This window comes from Mus caroli, unplaced genomic scaffold, assembly GCF_978045245.1.
Source record: "Mus caroli unplaced genomic scaffold, Mus_caroli_1 scaffold_19, whole genome shotgun sequence".
Lineage (NCBI taxonomy): Eukaryota > Metazoa > Chordata > Mammalia > Rodentia > Muridae > Mus > Mus caroli.
In genome coordinates, this window is record NW_028227274.1 from 9,216,058 (window position 1) to 9,235,483 (window position 19,426).

The window sequence follows — 19,426 nt, forward strand, 5'->3', positions numbered from 1 at the left end:
GCCTGAGGGTCAAGTAAAGAGATTTAAATTAATTGCGTTGACAAAGAAAGTCTCAAAAAGCCTAGTTTCGATTTTTATCTGTGGGTCACTCTTATGAAGAGAGTTCTAGCAAGCCTAGAAAGGAAAACTACAAAATGCATGGTCCAAAGAGTAAAGGGGTACCAGGAAATAAAATGAAGCTATATCCTTTGTTCAAAAACATTAAATTGAATTAAGGGAATGGTGACCTTGGGGCAGGATCCCACCCAGCTAAGCTTATTGTTTATGCATTTGAAATTCAACAAAGGATAATTATATCAAGTTCGATGTTATTATGATCTGGTTATTGTTTTCATTTGGGCATAAGGAGATATGATTATGTGTCAAATTGATAAGGGATGGATTGTTATGGCTATTCTCAGTTTTCAACTTGAATATCTGTGTAATGAACTACAATTCAAAACTTATAAAGATCTTGTGAAAAGGTAAAGAAAAGCTTAGGTGTCATTGTACATGCCTTTAATCCCAGTATTTAGGAGTCAGGCATGGAGATCTCTGAGTTCAAGGTCATTCTACAAAGCAAGTTCCAGGACAGTCAAGCTTAGGCAGTGAAGGAGTTGGAATACAGAAAGCTGGAGCTAAGAAATTAGTGGTGATTAAGAAGAAACCAGCATCACTGTGATGAAATCTTCTGGAAAATGTTTTTTGAGAGCACAAAGAAGCCATGTTCCAGAGATAGAACTCTTGCTGGCAGCTAGACTCTGTTATGTGTAAGAGTCACCCTGGTGTTACTGGTTTTGGAAGCATGGAAGGGGTCATGGAAAACAGCTGAAGCATGGCACTGTGAGAGGCCAGGAAAGGCTATTGGTGAAGGTGTAGCCTCAGTTGCAGTTGACAGCCCAAGACTAAAGGAGTCATGAAAAGAAGTTGAGGCTTGGCACCATGAAGAGAGCCTATGAGGGCTATCTGTGAAGCCTAGTTGCATCAGAAGACCCCAGTGTTCTGGAGACACGAGTACCATGGGATAATCATCAATAACAGCAGCAGCAATGAAATGGATCAACCATAGCCTAGAAAGGGCAGAGCTGGAGAAGTGACCCAAGCCCTTTGAGGGAGCCTAGAAGATCATATGTGGATCCCAGACATTGGAACAAGAAGCTGTGGAGTTGAAATTGCCTCAGAGTCCCCAAGATACCACAGCTGTGAGATACTTGCCTAGGAATGCTGCTAACAGGGAGTGGAACTAGCCCAAGAGAAAGAAGTGTATTGCAGTCAACAAAGATCAAAGAAGTTGAAGGTCAGGCTTGGAAAAGAAGAGTTTGGAGCTTGCCCAGTTGGTTTTTGGTCTTTCTTTGATCCAATAGCTCCTCACTATGGTGTTTTGGAATGGTAATGTTTATCCTGTGATATTAGAAGTATGTGATCTGCTTTTTGATTTTATAGGGAACTACAGTTAAGAAATTGCATGAATCTCAGAAGAGAGTTTGAACTTTGGATTTTTAAACATTGTTGAGACTGACAGACTATGAGGACTTTTGAAGGTGGACTAAATTTATTTTTGCATTATGCTATGGCTATGTATGGCCCCCACAGACTCATGTGTTTGAAAAAGCCTATGGAGGCCAGGGAGAGGAATGTGGTGGTTTGAACATGCTTGACCCATGGGAAGTGGCATTATTACAAGGTGTGTGTGGTTTTTTTTTGGGGGGGCCGCAGACTTCCGGCACCCTCCCAGCCGGAGGACAGAGACCTGCCCTGCAGAGAGTGCCATCTTGGCTCCTGGACTCCGCCGAACTTAGTCTACAGGTTAGAGTGAGGACCACAGAGGCAGACAGCTTCTGGGACAGGCAGGAGCCACAGAGCCGCTGAGGCAGCACCCTTTTGGGGCCGCAGACTTCCGGCACCCTCCCAGCCGGAGGACAGTGACCTGCCCTGCAGAGAGTGCCATCTTGGCTCCGGGACTCCGCCGAACTTAGTCTACAGGTTAGAGTGAGGACCACAGAGGCAGACAGCTTCTGGGACAGGCGGGAGCCACAGAGCCGCTGAGGCAGCACCCTTTTGGGGCCGCAGACATCCGGCACCCTCCCAGTCGGAGGACAGTGACCTGCCCTGCAGGGAACGCCATCTTGGCTCCGGGACTCCGCCGAGCTTAGTCTCTACAGGTCAGAGTGGGGACCACGGGGGCAGACGGCTTCTGGGACAGGCAGGAGCCACAGAGCCGCTGAGGCAGCACCCTTTTGGGGCCGCAGACTTCCGGCACCCTCCCAGCCGGAGGACAGAGACCTGCCCTGCAGAGAGTGCCATCTTGGCTCCGGGACTCCGCCGAACTTAGTCTACAGGTTAGAGTGAGGACCACAGAGGCAGACAGCTTCTGGGACAGGCAGGAGCCACAGAGCCGCTGAGGCAGCACCCTTTTGGGGCCGCAGACATCCGGCACCCTCCCAGTCGGAGGACAGTGACCTGCCCTGCAGGGAGCGCCATCTTGGCTCCGGGACTCCGCCGAACTTAGTCTGTACAGGTCAGAGTGAGGACCACAGAGGCAGACAGCTTCTGGGACAGGCGGGAGCCACAGAACCGCTGAGGCAGCACCCTTTTGGGGCCGCAGACATCCGACACCCTCCCAGCCGGAGAACAGTGACCTGCCCTGCAGGGAGCGCCATCTTGGCTCCGGGACTCCACCGAACTTAGTCTGTACAGGTCTGCTGACAGAGGATACTCAGAATCCCCAGAAGAACAACCTCTGAACAGAGACAACTATAACAACTCCAGAGATTACCAGATGGCGAGAGGTAAAGGTAAGAATCTTACTAACAGAAACCAAGACCACTCACCATCATCAGGACCCAGCACTCCCACTTCGCCCAGTCCAGGGCACCCCAACACACCTGAAAAACTAGACCTGGATTTAAAAGCATATCTCATGATGATGGTAGAGGACATCAAGAAGGACTTTAAAGAACTACAGGAGAACATGGCTAAAGAGTTACAAGTCCTTAAAGAAAAACAGGAAAACACAACCAAACTGGTAGAAGTCCTTAAAGAGAAACAGGAAAACACATCCAATCAGATGATGGAAATGAACAAAACCATACTAGACCTAAAAAGGGAAGTAGACACAATAAAGAAAACCCAAAATGAGGCAACACTGGAGATAGAAACCCTAGGAAAGAAATCTGGAACCATAGATGCAAGCATCAGCAACAGAATACAAGAGATGGAAGAGAGAATCTCAGGTGCAGAAGATTCCATAGAGAACATGGGCACAACAATCAAGGAAAATGGAAAATGCAAAAAGATCCTAACTCAAAACATCCAGGAAATACAGGACACAATGAGAAGACCAAACCTACGGATAATAGGAGTGGATGAGAATGAAGATTTTCAACTCAAAGGACCAGCAAACATCTTCAACAAAATTATAGAAGAAAACTTCCCAAATCTAAAGAAAGAGATGCCCATGAACATACAAGAAGCCTACAGAACTCCAAATAGGCTGGACCAGAAAAGAAATACCTCCCGACACATAATAATCAGAACAACAAATGCACTAAATAAAGATAGAATACTAAAAGCAGTAAGAGAAAAAGGCCAAGTAACATATAAAGGCACGCCTATCAGAATTACACCAGATTTTTCACCAGAGACTATGAAAGCTAGAAGATCCTGGACAGATGTTATACAGACACTAAAAGAACACAAATTCCAGCCCAAGCTACTATACCCAGCCAAACTCTCAATTAACATAGATGGAGAAACCAAAGTATTCCACGACAAAGCCAAATTCACACATTATCTCTCCACGAATCCAGCCCTTCAAAGGATAATAACAGAAAAAAACCAATACAAGGACAGGAACCACGCCCTAGAAACAACAAGAAGGTAATCCCTCAACAAACCTAAAAGAAGACAGCCACAAGAACAGAATGCCAACTTTAACAACAAAAATAACAGGAAACAACAATTACTTTTCCTTAATATCTCTTAATATCAATGGACTCAACTCCCCGATAAAAAGACATAGACTAACAAACTGGCTACACAAACAAGACCCAACATTTTGCTGCTTACAAGAAACTCATCTCAGAGAAAAAGATAGACACTACCTCAGAATGAAAGGCTGGAAAACAATTTTCCAAGCAAATGGTCTGAAGAAACAAGCTGGAGTAGCCATTCTAATATCAGATAAGATTGACTTCCAACCCAAAGTCATCAAAAAAGACAGGGAGGGGCACTTCATACTCATCAAAGGTAAAATCCTCCAAGAGGAACTATCAATCCTGAATATCTATGCTCCAAATACAAAGGCAGCCTCATTCATTAAAGAAACTTTAGTAAATCTCAAAGCACACATTGCACCTCATACAATAATAGTGGGAGACTTCAACACACCACTTTCACCAATGGACAGATCATGGAAACAGAAACTAAACAGGGACACAGTGAAACTAACAGAAGTTATGGATCAAATGGATCTGGCAGATATCTACAGAACATTTTACCCTAAAACAAAAGGATACACCTTCTTCTCAGCACCTCATGGTACCTTCTCCAAAATTGACCACGTAATTGGGCACAAAACAGGACTCAACAGATACAAAAACATTGAAATTGTCCCATGCATCCTATCAGATCACCATGGACGAAGGCTGATCTTCAATAACAAAATAAATAATAGAAAGCCAACCTTCACGTGGAAACTGAACAACACTCTTCTCAATGATACCTTGGTCAAGGAAGGAATAAAGAAAGAAATTAAGGACTTTTTAGAGTTCAATGAAAATGAAGCCACAACATACCCAAACTTATGGGACGCAATGAAAGCATTTCTAAGAGGAAAACTCATAGCTCTGAGTGCCTCCAAAAGGAAACTAGAAAGAGCACACATTAGCAGCTTGACAACACACCTAAAAGCACTAGAACAAAAGGAAGCAAATTCACCCAAGAGGAGTAGACGGCAGGAAATAATCAAACTCAGGGGTGAAATCAACCAAGTGGAAACAAGAAAAACTATTCAAAGAATCAACCAATCAAGGAGCTGGTTCTTTGAGAAAATCAACAAGATAGATAAACCCTTAGCCAGACTCACTAGAGGGCACAGGGAAAGCATCCTAATTAACAAAATCAGAAATGAAAAAGGAGACATAACAACAGATCCTGAAGACATCCAAAACACCATCAGATCCTTCTACCAAAGGCTATACTCAACAAAACTGGAGAACCTGGATGAAATGGAGAAGTTCCTAGACAGATACCAGGTACCAAAGTTGAATCAAGATCAGGTTAATGATCTAAACAGCCCTATATCCCCCAAAGAAATAGAAGCAGTCATTAATAGTCTCCCAACCAAAAAAAGCCCAGGACCAGATGGGTTTAGTGCAGAGTTCTATCAGACCTTCAAAGAAGATCTAATCCCAGTTCTTCACAAACTATTCCACAAAATAGAAACAGAAGGTACTCTACCCAACTCATTCTATGAAGCCACAATTACTCTGATACCTAAACCACAAAAAGACCCAACAAAGATAGAAAACTTCAGACCAATATCCCTTATGAATATTGATGCAAAAATCCTCAATAAAATTCTTGCTAACCGAATCCAAGAACACATCAAAACAATCATCCATCCTGACCAAGTAGGTTTCATCCCAGGGATGCAGGGATGGTTCAATATACGGAAATCCATCAACGTAATCCAGTATATAAACAAGCTCAAAGACAAAAACCACATGGTCATCTCGTTAGATGCGGAAAAAGCATTTGACAAGATCCAACACCCATTCATGATAAAAGTCTTGGAAAGATCAGGAATTCAAGGCCCATACCTAAACATGATAAAAGCAATCTACAGCAAACCAGTAGCCAACATCAAAGTAAATGGTGAGAAGCTTGAAGCAATCCCTCTAAAATCAGGGACTAGACAAGGCTGTCCACTTTCTCCATACCTATTCAACATTGTACTTGAAGTCCTAGCCAGAGCAATTCGACAACAAAAGGAGATCAAAGGGATACAAATTGGAAAAGATGAAGTCAAAATATCACTTTTTGCAGATGATATGATAGTATATATAAGTGACCCTAAAAATTCCACCAGAGAACTCCTAAGCCTGATAAACAGCTTCGGTGAAGTAGCTGGATATAAAATTAACTCAAACAAATCAATGGCCTTTCTCTACACAAAGAATAAACAGGCTGAGAAAGAAATTAGGGAAACAACACCCTTCTCAATAGTCACAAATAATATAAAATATCTTGGCGTGACTCTAACTAAGGAAGTGAAAGATCTGTATAATAAAAACTTCAAGTCTCTGAAGAAAGAAATTATAGAAGATCTCAGAAGATGGAAAGATCTCCCATGCTCATGGATTGGCAGGATCAACATTGTAAAAATGGCTATCTTGCCAAAAGCAATCTACAGATTCAATGCAATCCCCATCAAAATTCCAACTCAATTCTTCAACGAATTAGAAAGTGCAATCTGCAAATTCATCTGGAATAACAAAAAACCTAGGATAGCAAAAACTCTTCTCAAGAATAAAAGAACCTCTGGTGGAATCACCATGCCGGACCTAAAGCTCTACTACAGAGCAATTGTGATAAAAACTGCATGGTACTGGTATAGTGACAGACAAGTAGACCAATGGAATAGAATTGAAGACCCAGAAATGAACCCACACACCTATGGTCACTTGATCTTCGACAAGGGAGCTAAAAACATCCAGTGGAAGAAAGACAGCATTTTCAACAAATGGTGCTGGCACAACTGGTTGTTAACATGTAGAAGAATGCGAATCGATCCATTCCTATCTCCTTGTACTAAGGTCAAGTCTAAGTGGATCAAGGAACTTCACATAAAACCAGAGACACTGAAACTTATAGAGGAGAAAGTGGGGAAAAGCCTTGAAGATATGGGCACAGGGGAAAAATTCCTGAATAGAACAGTAATGGCTTGTGCTGTAAGATCGAGAATTGACAAGTGGGACCTCATGAAACTACAAAGCTTCTGCAAGGCTAAAGACACCATCAATAAGACAAAAAAACCACCAACAGATTGGGAAAGGATCTTCACCTATCCTAAATCAGATAAGGGACTAATATCCAATATATATAAAGAACTCAAGAAGGTGGACTCCAGAAAGTCAAATAACCCCATTAAAAAATGGGGCTCAGAACTGAACAAAGAATTCTCGCCTGAGGAATACCGAATGGCAGAGAAACACCTGAAAAAATGTTCAACATCCTTAATCATCAGGGAAATGCAAATCAAAACAACCCTGAGATTCCACCTCACACCAGTCAGAATGGCTAAGATCAAAAATTCAGGTGACAGCAGTTGCTGGCGAGGATGTGGAGAAAGAGGAACACTCCTCCATTGTTGGTGGGATTGCAAGCTTGTACAACCACTCTGGAAATCAGTCTGGCGGTTCCTCAGAAAATTGGACATAGTACTACCGGAGGATCCAGCAATACCTCTCCTGGGCATATATCCAGAAGATGTCCCAACCGGTAAAAAGGACACATGTTCCACTATGTTCATAGCAGCCCTATTTATAATAGCCAGAAGCTGGAAAGAACCCAGATGTCCCTCAACAGAGGAATGGATACAGAAATTATGGTACATTTACACAATGGAGTACTACTCAGCTATTAAAAAGAATGAATTTATGAAATTCCTAGCCAAATGGATGGACCTGGAGGGCATCATCTTGAGTGAAGTAACACAATCACAAAAGAACTCACACAATATGTATTCACTGATAAGTGGATATTAGCCCAAAACTTAGGATACCCAAGATTTAAGATACAATTTGCTAAACGCATGAAACTCAAGAAGAATGAAGACCAAAGTGTGGACACTGTGCACCTTCTCAGAATTGGGAACAAAACACCCAGGGAAGGAGTTACAGAGACAAAGTTCGTAGCGGTGATGAAAGGATGGACCATTTAGAGACTGCCGTACCCAGGGATCCATCCCATAATCAACTTCTAAACGCTGACACCATTGCATACACTAGCAAGATTTTGCTGAAAGGACCCAAATATAGCTGTCTCTTGTGAGACGATGCTGGGGCCTAGCAAACACAGGAGTGGATGTTCACAGTCAGCTATTGGATGTATCACAGGGCTCCCAATGGAGAAGCTAGAGTAAGTACCCAAGGAGCTAAAGGGATCTGCAACCCTATTGTTGGAACAACATGATGTACTAACTAGAACCCCGGAGCTCTTGTCTCTAGATGCATATGTATCGAAAGATGGCCTAGTCAGCCATCAATGGAAAGAGAGGCCCATTGGACTTGCAAACTTTATATGCCCCAATATAGGGGAATGCCAGGGCCAAAAGAATGGGAATGGGTGGATAGGGAAGTGGGGGGGCGCTATGGGGGACTTTTGGGATAGCATTGGAAACGTAATTGAGGAAAATATGTAATAAAAATATAAAAAAAAAAAAAAAACAAGGTGTGTGTGGTCTTACTAGAGGAAATGTATCAATGTTGGGTTGGGCTTTGAGGTCCTATACCCAAGTTCCACCCAGTGTGGAAGAGTCTTGTCCTGACTGCCTTCAGATCAAGATATAGAAGTAGCAGATCATTTTGCAGCAGCCTATCTGCCTGATAATGATAAAGGACGAAAGCTTTGAAACTGCAAGCCAGCCCCACCTTGGTCATGCTGTCTCTTCTAAGATACCCTATAACTCTATCTCAGGAGCTCTAATGCCCTCTTCTAGGCTCTGTACTTATGTGTATGTTTGTGCTGCACATACATAAACTTGGCCACAAATACATAAAATAATAAAAATCTTAGAACAAGTGAAGGCATTCACAACACAACACTCCTCTGCTTTCCTCTGCTGAACTACATGGCAGAGGCACCAGGTAAGTGGCTCGGACCTGACCCATATCTTCATGGCAACCACAGGAGGATTCTGCAAGCAAGCGTGAGCATCCTGAACGGCTGGGCTCCAGATAGCGCTTTACTGAGTAGAGGACACGAACCCTACTGCTCTGAAGGTTACAGAACACAAAACTGCAACTGGGAAGTAGCATGACTTGCCACACTAACATGAGGTAAAGTGTGAGGGAAGAGTTCTCTCACCCCATCTCAGCCCTAGACCTAGCAAGGAATGGTCAGGGTGGGGTGACACCTCCAAAGACTGGCTGCTACTGCTGCTGCTGCTGCTTCACCTCAAGTCATGGCCTCTCATCAATTGAAGCCATGCACCAAGGCCTCTGCTACCTCACATTCCTGGGAGCTCCCTGCTCTTCTGGTTGTTTTAAAGCTTCTCTTTTGGATACCACAGCAAATGACCCCATAAGAATATAAAGTGCAAACTTTTAAACATGAGAAGACGATCTCTACTACAGGTCAAAGAGTTTAAAGAGAAAGGAATGGGGTCTTCTCAATTATGGTTCTAAGGGGTTTTTTTGTTTGTTTGTTTGTTTGTTTTCTTTTTCTTTTTCTTTCTTTTTCTTTTTTTTTTTTTTTTTTTTTTTTTTTTTTTGAGACAGGGTTTCTCTGTATAGCCCTGGCTGTCCTGGAACTCACTTTGTAGACCAGGCTGGCCTCAAACTCAGAAATCCGCCTGCCTCTGCCTCCCAAGTGCTGGGATTAAAGGCGTGCACAACCACGCCCGGCTGGTTCTAAGGTCCTTGAACCCTTTCATTAACTTGTATAATGACTGGAAGAACAGTTCAGCTCTGTCTCCCCAAACCTAAAGAAACCCAGTGTTTGAGGCAGGCAAACAACCTGTCTGATTCCAAGAGGCATTTACAGGGAAACTCATCCTACAGCCTCTCAGAAATGAGGGCGAGGGAAGTTCAGGCAAGAACTGCACTAGGAGACCCTCACCTGCTAGATCAAATCAGACAAACATAACAAAGGTCGGTGAGGGTGTGGAGGAGCCACTGAACCCTCATGCTGTTCTGGGTAAAACGGCAAGTGGTACAAACACTCTGGCACACTGGTACCTTCTTAGTTAAAAACACATCTACTCTAACTCACAGAGTCTATAGAGCTGTTTTATCTGCTGAACTTTAGAATCAGTGGCAAACAACCATTAGAAAATGTAATGGTTTACTAAAAATGACCCCAAGGCTCATAAAAAGTGGTACTGTTGGGAGGTGTGGCCTTGTTGGAAGAAGTGTGTCACTTGGAGATTGTTTTGGGATTTCAGAACCCTAAGCCAGGTCCAGTGGCACTCTCTCTTTCTGCTGTCTGACTAGTAAGATGTAGAAATCTCAGCTATCTTCCCAGAGCCACGTCTGCCTGCATGCCATGACAGTGATGGACTCAGCCTCTGAACTGTAAGCCAGCCCCAACTAAATGCTTTCCTCTATAAGAGTTGCAATGGCCGTGGAGTCTCTTTGCAGCAATAAAATCCTGAGATGGAGACCACCACCAGGATCTATTTAAAGTTAATATAATTGACTCCCAAGAGGTCTTGTACATTTTGAATGTGAGCCGGGTGTGGTGGCGCACACCTTTAATCCCAGCACTCGGGAGGCAGAGGCAGGCGGATTTCTGAGTTCGAGGCCAGCCTGGTCTACAGAGGGAGTTCCAGGACAGCCAGGGCGATACAGAGAAACCCTGTCTCGAAAAACCAAAAAAAAACAAAAAACAAAAAAAAAACAAAACATTTTGAATGTGGTGTTTACTGTTAATCATCAAATTGATAGAATCTGGAATTATTTAGACAGTGGCTCTCTGGCACGCCTGTAGGAGATTTCTTAATTATACTGAGGAGGGAAGGACCCACCCACTGTGGGTGGCACCATTCTCTGGCTGGGAAAGAATAAACAGATGGATGACCTGAGCTACAACAGACATTTACTGCTCTTTTTCCTGACTGCAGATGGGATGTGCCTAGCTCCTGTCACTTTGGCTTCTGCACAAGGATGGACAAGACCCTTGAACTGGGAGCCAGAACACACCCTTCCTCCCTTATGTTGCTTTTGTCAGAGCAACAGGAAAGGGAACTAAGACACTGAACTCTTGTTATTTTCACACCATAGCCCTTAGTGTCTTGGTCATTTGCTCTAAGAAACAAAACTAAAGCACTCAACTCTTCCTGAGTGATGTCAAAGTGATGGGCTGCTGCTTGTGGCCGTATAGGTTAGCTCTTGCACAGTTCTGAGGAGTGTGTGCAACTCATACTGACTTAGCTCAATGGAAAATTCATTGCTGCTCAGGTTTCTGTGGAACTCCCCAAAAAGGAGATGGGAGAAGCAGACATATCCCTTCTTAAGGCATCTTGATACACACTTTGTAAAAGCTCTAAGAAAGTGACAAACATGACCTCGGTGACCATGCAGAGCACTTTTATAAAAATAATAAAGTTTGCAGCTAAGGCGATCACTCAGTCAGTAATGTGCTTGCCACACAAGCACCCATCTCATAAAACCCAGGCATGACGGCGTGTTTGTAATCCAAGGACTGGAGAAACAGAGACAGGCGACTCTTTAAGGTTTGCTACCTATAAGTTAGCCTGGCTGAATTGTCAAGTCTAGATAAAAGTGAGAGACCCTGTTTCAAAAGAGCAATGTGAATGATGTCCTGAGAAATGACACCCACAGTCTGCCTGTCCTTTATTCACATACTCACATGTGTGTACATCTCCATACATACTGGTATGCATTAATATGTATGCACACATACATATATACACACAGAAGGAAAAAAAGAAGACACCTCCACATTACCCAATATCCAAAGAAGGCTTACAATGTCACTGCTCAAGAATTAGATCATGAACTTGCTTCTAGCACACATAGAAGAATCCAGCTCCTCCTGGACTGCTGCCGACAGACATATCCACTCATCATTCCACACCTACCTCTGCCAGGGCTTTTGCCGAAGCCCTGCTATGGCACTCAGACATCTAGGGCTCTGGACACTGGAGTTTGGGGACATTCATTTCCTAGGGATTCTCCACTGTGTACAGCAAGGGAAGTCAAGGCTATCCCTGTTGCTGACATAAGAGGTTCAGCTAACCATTACTCTTCAAAAATCCTTCTCATGAATGAAATTTCCTGTACCAAGCCTCTTCAATTACTTTAGTTAACGTGAAGTCACAGACAGGACTCCTCTTGTGTAACAAGCTTACAGTGTGCACGTGTGTGTGGCATGCATGAAGCACACACACACACACACACAGAGAGAGAGAGAGAGAGAGAGAGACATGTACGTACATTCTAGAAATTGAACCCAGAGCCCAGAGCTCACATATGTTCCACAAGTCTCTAAGTCTCTACCACTAAGTGACACACCCAAGTCCCTACAAACATAGTTTGAAGGAGAATTACTCTCACTCAGTATGACCATAATCCAAGTTAGTTCTCAAATGAGAGAGTTTTCTTTTTTTGTCTCCAACATACTTTCTGATTGAGATATAATTCACACCATAATTCATTCATCCTTTGAAATGTCCACTTCTTGGGTTCAGTATGCTCATGGCTGTGTAATCATCTGAAGTGGAAACTTAAGAGTTCTTTGGAGGGGGCTGGAGAAATGGCTCAGTGGTTCAGAGCACCGACTGCTCTTCCACAGGTTCTAAGTTCAGTTCCCAGAAACCACATGATGGCTCACAATCATCTGTAATGGGATCCAATGCCTTCTTCTAGTGTGTCTAAAGACAGCTACAGTGTACTCACATAAATAAAAATTTAAAAAATTAAAGAGTTCTTTGGAAAGTCGTTTTGCTGGGGCAAACATGTGAAGGAAGGTTTCACTGAAGCAGACACAGGAGAGAGGGCTTCTGCTAAAGCAAGCCCATGTGATGAAAGATTCTTTGCTAACAACATGCATGTATTAGTCCACCTTACACTGCAGAGTTGAGCTGCATTTGTTGAGATGCCATAGAGAGAAATGCACCAAAAAACTGGTGGTGTACTGCAGTTTGTTGCTGCTTCTGAGGACTCGGGCTGATTGAATGCACGTGCTGAGGCAAGGCACATGGAGGACACGTGATGTTTAGAGGGTATAAATAGGACTCTACAGAGTCACACACACACAGAGAGAGACAGAGAGAGAGAGAGACAGAGAGAAAGAGAGAGAGAGAGAGAGAGAGAGAGAGAGAGAGCAAGCAAGCAAGCAAGCGAGTGAGCTTGGCTTGCTGGTACAGCTAGCTGTGCAATACTTGTGGGAACATTTTAAATGTTAAATAAAAATAGAATAAATGTGAACTTCTTCACCAAATACTTTAGAAGGAGCACAGATAAGCTGCTCTGATAGCCAAAGAAGAAAATTTAAAAGACTGCAACTAAGTGACAGATCAATCTGTATCTATGAACATACACATACACACACACACACAGACATACACACACACATACACACACACACACGGACACACACACATACACACACACACACGGACACACACGGACATTCACACATGCACACACAATGCAGTTCTACCCAGCATAAAGCAAGACATTCTGCCAAGCGAACAGATCTAGAGCACATCATATTAAGCAAAACAAGTCAGACCCAGAAAGATAATTATCATGTTTTTTTTCATATGCTGATTCAAGACTTTTCTGTCTTAGTTAGGGTTTCACTGCGGTGGACAGACACCATGACCAAGGCAACTCTTCTAAGGACAACATTTAATTGGGGCTGGCTTACAGGTTCAGAGGTTCAGTCCATTAGCATCAAGGCAGGAACGTGGCAGCTTCCGTGTAACTAAGAGTTCTACCTCTTCATCTGAAGACAGTTAGAAGAAGACTGACTTCCAGGCAGCTAGAAGGAGCGTCTTAAAGCCCATGCCCAGTGACACACCTACTCCTACAAGGCCACACCCACTCCAACAGGGCCAAGCATATTCAAACTCCCACAGCTTCAAAATATATAAAGTGGTGAATGTGACATGATAGTGTGAGGGAGACAGACTGTAGGGGATGAGGAGACAAGAGGAGGCAGCACAGAGAGGACAAGGAGGATAGGACTGAGGTAAACTACAATGACAGAGATGTGGGAAAGTGTCATTAGACAGCCTAGTATTCTGTAGATTAATTAAAAAGTTCAAAGCTCAAAATATAACGTTAAAACCGCAGGGATAAGAATAAATTCATGGATGGGGCTGGTGAGATGGCTCACTGGTTATGAGCACTGGCTGGCCTTCCAGAGGTCCTGAGTTCAATTCCCAGTACCCACATGGTGGCTCATGACCATCTATAAGGGAATCTGACACCCTCTTCTGGCATGGGGATGTACATGCGACAAAGTACTCAAACATAAATAAATTTTTAAAAAAATTTTTTTTGTTGTTTGGTTTTTCGAGACAGGGTTTCTCTGTATAGCCCTGGCTGTCCTGGAACTCACTCTGTAGACCAGGCTGGCCTCGAACTCAGAAATCCGCCTGCCTCTGCCTCCTGAGTGCTGGGATTAAAGGCGTGCGCCACCACTGACTGGCTCAATGTATTCTTTTTAAAAAATTTTATGCCGGGCATGGTGGCGTATGCCTTTAATCCCAGCACTCGGGAGGCAGAGGCAGGCAGATTTCTGAGTTCGAGGCCAGCCTGGTCTACAGAGTGAGTTCCAGGACAGCCAGGGCTACACAGAGAAACCCTGTTTCGAAGAAAGAAACAAACAAAAAAGAAAGAATACATTGACAGGGAATAAATCCACACTGAAGTTGTTTTTTGTTTTTTTGTTGTTTTTTTTTGTTTTTGTTTTTTCATCTTCCTATTCTGCAGATCTGGGATCAACGCAGGGCCTGTCCATGCTAGGGCTAGATAAGTGTTCTATCACTGAGCCATAGGTCCCTTAACCAATTGAGTTAAATGTAATTTCAAATCAGTAGCCCAGTCACATCCTCTAGTCTCTTAGAGAACGTCTTCGGAGATCTAACCAAGTTCAGACTCCTGGTTTTGAACAAGGATTACAAATAAACACTAGGGTAGCTTACCAGTAGGATGAGATGCAAATGCCAGGAGTACCATGCTGAAAAACAAAACAAACAGAAAACACAGCAGAACAGTTAAGAAAGCTCTCTTCAGCACACACCCAACACCTAAAACTGCATTTAAAAAAATGTAGTTTCACCAGGTAGAGTTACCTGGAAGGAAGCTGACTGCCCTCACTGGTCTTTCTGCTTGAACCCAGATCCTGGCTGAGAATCTTTGGGAATGGCGTATGACCTGGCAAGAGGGCTGTGGTGGTTTGAACAGGTTGGGCACCCATAGTCTCATGTGGTTAAATGCTTGTAGCCTTGTTGGAGTAGGTGTGGCCTTGTATAAGGGGGTGTGTCACTCTATGGGTAGGCTTTGATGTCTCCTAGGGTTAGGGTCTGCCCAATGTGGAATTCTAGCCTCCTCCTGGTTGGCTGCCTGCAGTAGACAGTGTCTTCCTGGCTGCTTTTGGATCAAGATGTAGAACTTTCAGCTCCTCCAACACTATGTCTGCCTGGGTGCTGCCATGCTTCCTACCCTCAGAAACTGTAAGCCAGCCCCAATTAAGTGACAGTTGCCATGGTCATGGTGTCTGTTCACAGCAATAAGTCCTAACTAGGACAAGGATGCATGCTTGGGACAAGAGTTTTATGTCCCTCCTTCAGTTATTACTTTCCTTGGCCCTGGCTGGCCCTATTATAATGTTCATTTAACTTATAATGACTATTTGAAAGCTAAATAAAGCAAGTTCCAAATTTCAAGTAGATTGCAAGCTAAAAGCTAGCTGTTAGATGTGAGCTGGATGTGATATTTTTGTCATGAGATGAGCTATGTAAAAAGTAGTTAGATTTCCAACTGACTCACTCACAAATTTATCCATCTTCCCACTGCATAGCCAAAGATTACCTGAGCCAACGCTCACTAGATGGCAGGTGGTGAGGAATGTGAAGGAGGGCTTCTCTGATGTGGCCATACTCCATCTTGGCACTACATCCTTCCCTCTGGAACTCCTCCATTTCCTTACACTCCCACTGCTCCCTGAGCCCAGATTCAAAGGGCTGGATCCCCACCTTCTGCAGCTTCTAGCAGAACTCAGACATCCAGCAACTGATGTAATTATAGGGTAGGAATAAAACATGCTAAGTTTAGGAGTTGCGTTTACAGGTATAGGAAGGCCTGCTCGAGTTCTAACCAGGCTTTAGGACAGGAGAGTCCAGCATCTTGGCTCATATCACAATCTCCAAGGATGGCATCCTGGCATCTCTGGTTTTCCAGAGTCAAGTTGAACCTAGGGCTCCGTGATGCTAGTCATGCTAATGAGCTGTATTTTAAGCCCTGCCTTGTGTTTTTGAGTTTTTAAAACTAGGATTTTTTAGAACAGCAGAGGTAGGAAGAGAGAAGGTTTCTGAGAGAGGGAAAGGGTATAAGCCCTATGTCCCATTATTCAAGAACCTGTAGGTTTATAAAACAGGATTTACACATGGCCATAAATACACACACATATACACGCAAACACTACATGAGACTGTAGAATTGGCAAGGCCTAGTCCTCTGCATGGGCTCTGTGCATTTCTTCATATTCTTTAAGAGTATACCCTTCACTATTTTAACTTGTAGAACCTCTTTTGCTTATAAATCCAGGAGCATAAAAGTTATTGCTCCAATGGCAGGATATGGATACCCCCTTTTCTATCCCAAAGTGTCTTCTAGGCCCTGCCATGGCACCTCAAATACTATCAGGATCATTCTGTTAGGTTAAAAACAATCCAGGGTTGATTTTCCAATCCTTTCTTGCAACTTCCCAAAGCTAGCCGTACCCAATACTTGTGCTGTGGGGGTCACAAGCAGTCAGGCATGCAGCTGAGGCTCAATACGGGTTCTAACAGACTGAGTCACCTCTGAATGTATTTGTGGTAAGAATATGTCTGACAAAAAATATAACTTGAAACCCCCCAAATTATAAATTACATATAGTATAAAGAGGAAAATATACCAATATAAAATTATGCTAATATTTTTATTATGGTTAGCAGACCTTTTTAAAACCTACTTCTTGATGAAACATTTATTGAGTGCCAAATGTGTGTGGTATGTATGTGTATTTGTGGTGTGTATGTGTGTGTGTGGTATGTGATATATATATATATATAGTATGTTTGTGTGTATATGTGTGTGTGTGTGATCTGTGTCTCTGTGTCCCTGTGTATGGTGTGTGTGTATGTGTGTGTGTGATATGTGTGTGTATATGTAGTGTATGATGTGTGGGTGTGTGTATGCATGGTGTGTGATATGTATGGTATGTGAGGTGTATATATGTGGTGTGTGTGTGATCTGTGTCTCTGTGTATGGTGTGTGTGTGTGTGTGTGTGTGATGTGTGATTGTATGCATGTGTATATGTATGGTGTGTGAGTGTATGTGTGTGTATATGTGTAGTGTGTGAGTGTATGTGTGTGTATATGTGTGGTGAGTGAGTGTATGTATGTGTATATGTGTGGTATGTGAGTGTATGTGTGTGTATATGTGTGGTGTGTGGGGTATGCCTCTGTGTATGGTACTGAGGTGGGAATTGAACCTAACATGCCATGCTTGCATGGTAGGCAAGTGCTCTACTGCTGAGCCCTTACTTTTACTCTTGACTTTTAGAGATAAAGTCTTACTAAGTTGCTCAGGCTACCCTTGAACTCACCATGTAGCTCAGGACAGACCTTGAACTTGGGATCACCCTGCCTCAATCTCTTTAGCAGTTGAACATAGGCCTGAGACATTGAGCAGTGTTCTAGTATCAGAATGAAACAGTAAGTGGGACAGGAAGCATCTGCTCACAGGAAATACAGTGGGAAGATCCAGGGAGCTGTGGTCTCCGAACTCTAGCCTGCATGCTGCCTGCCCCACTGAGCCACCCCAGAGAATGCCCACCCATTTCTCATTGGCAGGCTTATGCATAATCTCAGAACAAGTAGAGAATGTGTTGGGAACATTACATTAATAACTCTGTATTTTATACACAGAAGAACTCAGATTAGAAGGATTCACAATACAAGGACACACTCATTTACTGCCTAAATTCCCCAAAATGCAGCTAGAAGGCACATATGTACTTAGAAGTTTCAGTTATTTGTAGCCCTCTAGCCAACCGTTCCCTGAACAATGCCACAGCCTTATTCATCTATCTGGACTGCAAGAACGTTCATCACTAGTTCCCTCCTTGCTTTTACCCTGTACCTTCTCACAGGGAAGAACCATATTTTATTTATCTCTGGGTCCCAAGCATACTGGTATAAGGCACACAACAGGTGCTCAAAATGGGTTCTGATTCAGTTAAGCACCTCTAGGGTTATCTGTAGTGAGAACACCCAAGAGTCAGAGTCAGGAGCAAATGCATTCTTGGTGAAGAAGGCTATCTTTCAAAGATAGAGAACCTTCCATCTGTGTATCTTGCTAAACACTGAGAGAGCAAAGGACTCTCTGCCCTGGCAGACAGTGCTCCAGGCAGGCCAAGACAGAACTATCTATTTATCCAAGCAGAGTGCAGGGTCCTAGATGTTGATTTCCCAGCATTAAGCAGCTGTGGCCAGCTGAAAGTGGTCCTCACTCTGATTCAGCTCTTCACCATTTTACTGATGAAAACATCTGGGCAGAGTCGGTGCTTCATGGGAGTCTGCCACGTCAGCCGGAAGTCCAGACTACAAGTGTCATAGGCAACGGACATCTCCCAGCAAAGGAGGGAGAGGGTAAAGAGCTGTGCTTGACAGAGACTCACTTCTCTATGTTGCTGTACCTTTGTTTGCATGGCATGTCTTCTGGGCAGAACTGCCTACTATGACCCAACATCTGGGGAAAAAACCCAATGCCCAGTGCATGCTGGATACTTTACCACTGAACGGTAGCACTGGGAAACATTTTTAAACAACAAGAACCATTGGCATTTTGGGGGAAAGTATCTTAAATCCCAGCCATTAGCTGGAAGGTAGAAACAGGCAGATCCCAGGGGCTCACTGGCCAGCAACCTAGCTGAGAAGGCAAGCTCTGGGTTCAGTGAGAGAGCATGCTTCACCCAATAAGGCAAACAACAAAGGGAGACACCAGACACAGACACAGACACAGACACAGACACAGACACACACACACACACACACACACACACAAACAGCACCAGCCAGTAGGTCTAAGCACAGCACAACTAATGATTGGGACTTTTTTGTCTGAGTACAAAGGCATCAAACAGCTGTGCTTAGGGTGAACTTTACATTAAACAGTGTTTGGGGGCTGGATGATCAAGTGGTTAGTGTGTTGAGTTCCTAGCACCCGTGTCAGCGCACTCACATATACTCACATATACTCACATATAACTCACATATACTCACATATAACTCACATATACTCACATATAACTCACATGTAACTCTGGCTCCAGATGTGACTTGTTTGTCCACTGCCAGTATTCTCATGTGTGTGCACATATGAACACACACATGACTAATTAAAGATCAAGATACTACAGGGTGTTATAATAACTGCTGGGTTGAGTTGTCCAACAGCAGTTTTCTCTGAAAATGGAGCT

The 19,426-nt window shown here is 43.5% G+C and overlaps 1 protein-coding gene across 8 annotated transcripts in view; it reads right to left on the reverse strand.

Annotated features, from left to right (window-relative positions):
- Slc35d4 (solute carrier family 35 member D4) overlaps window positions 1-19,426 on the reverse strand; it is a 139,853-nt gene that overhangs the window by 66,334 nt on the left and 54,093 nt on the right. For all 8 annotated transcript variants that reach the window (XM_085833709.1, XM_085833712.1, XM_085833708.1 and 5 more), the window contains one exon: window positions 14,882-14,916. In XM_085833709.1, the coding sequence (XP_085689835.1) occupies window positions 14,882-14,916 (35 nt within the window). The remainder of the gene's footprint in view (window positions 1-14,881; window positions 14,917-19,426) is intronic.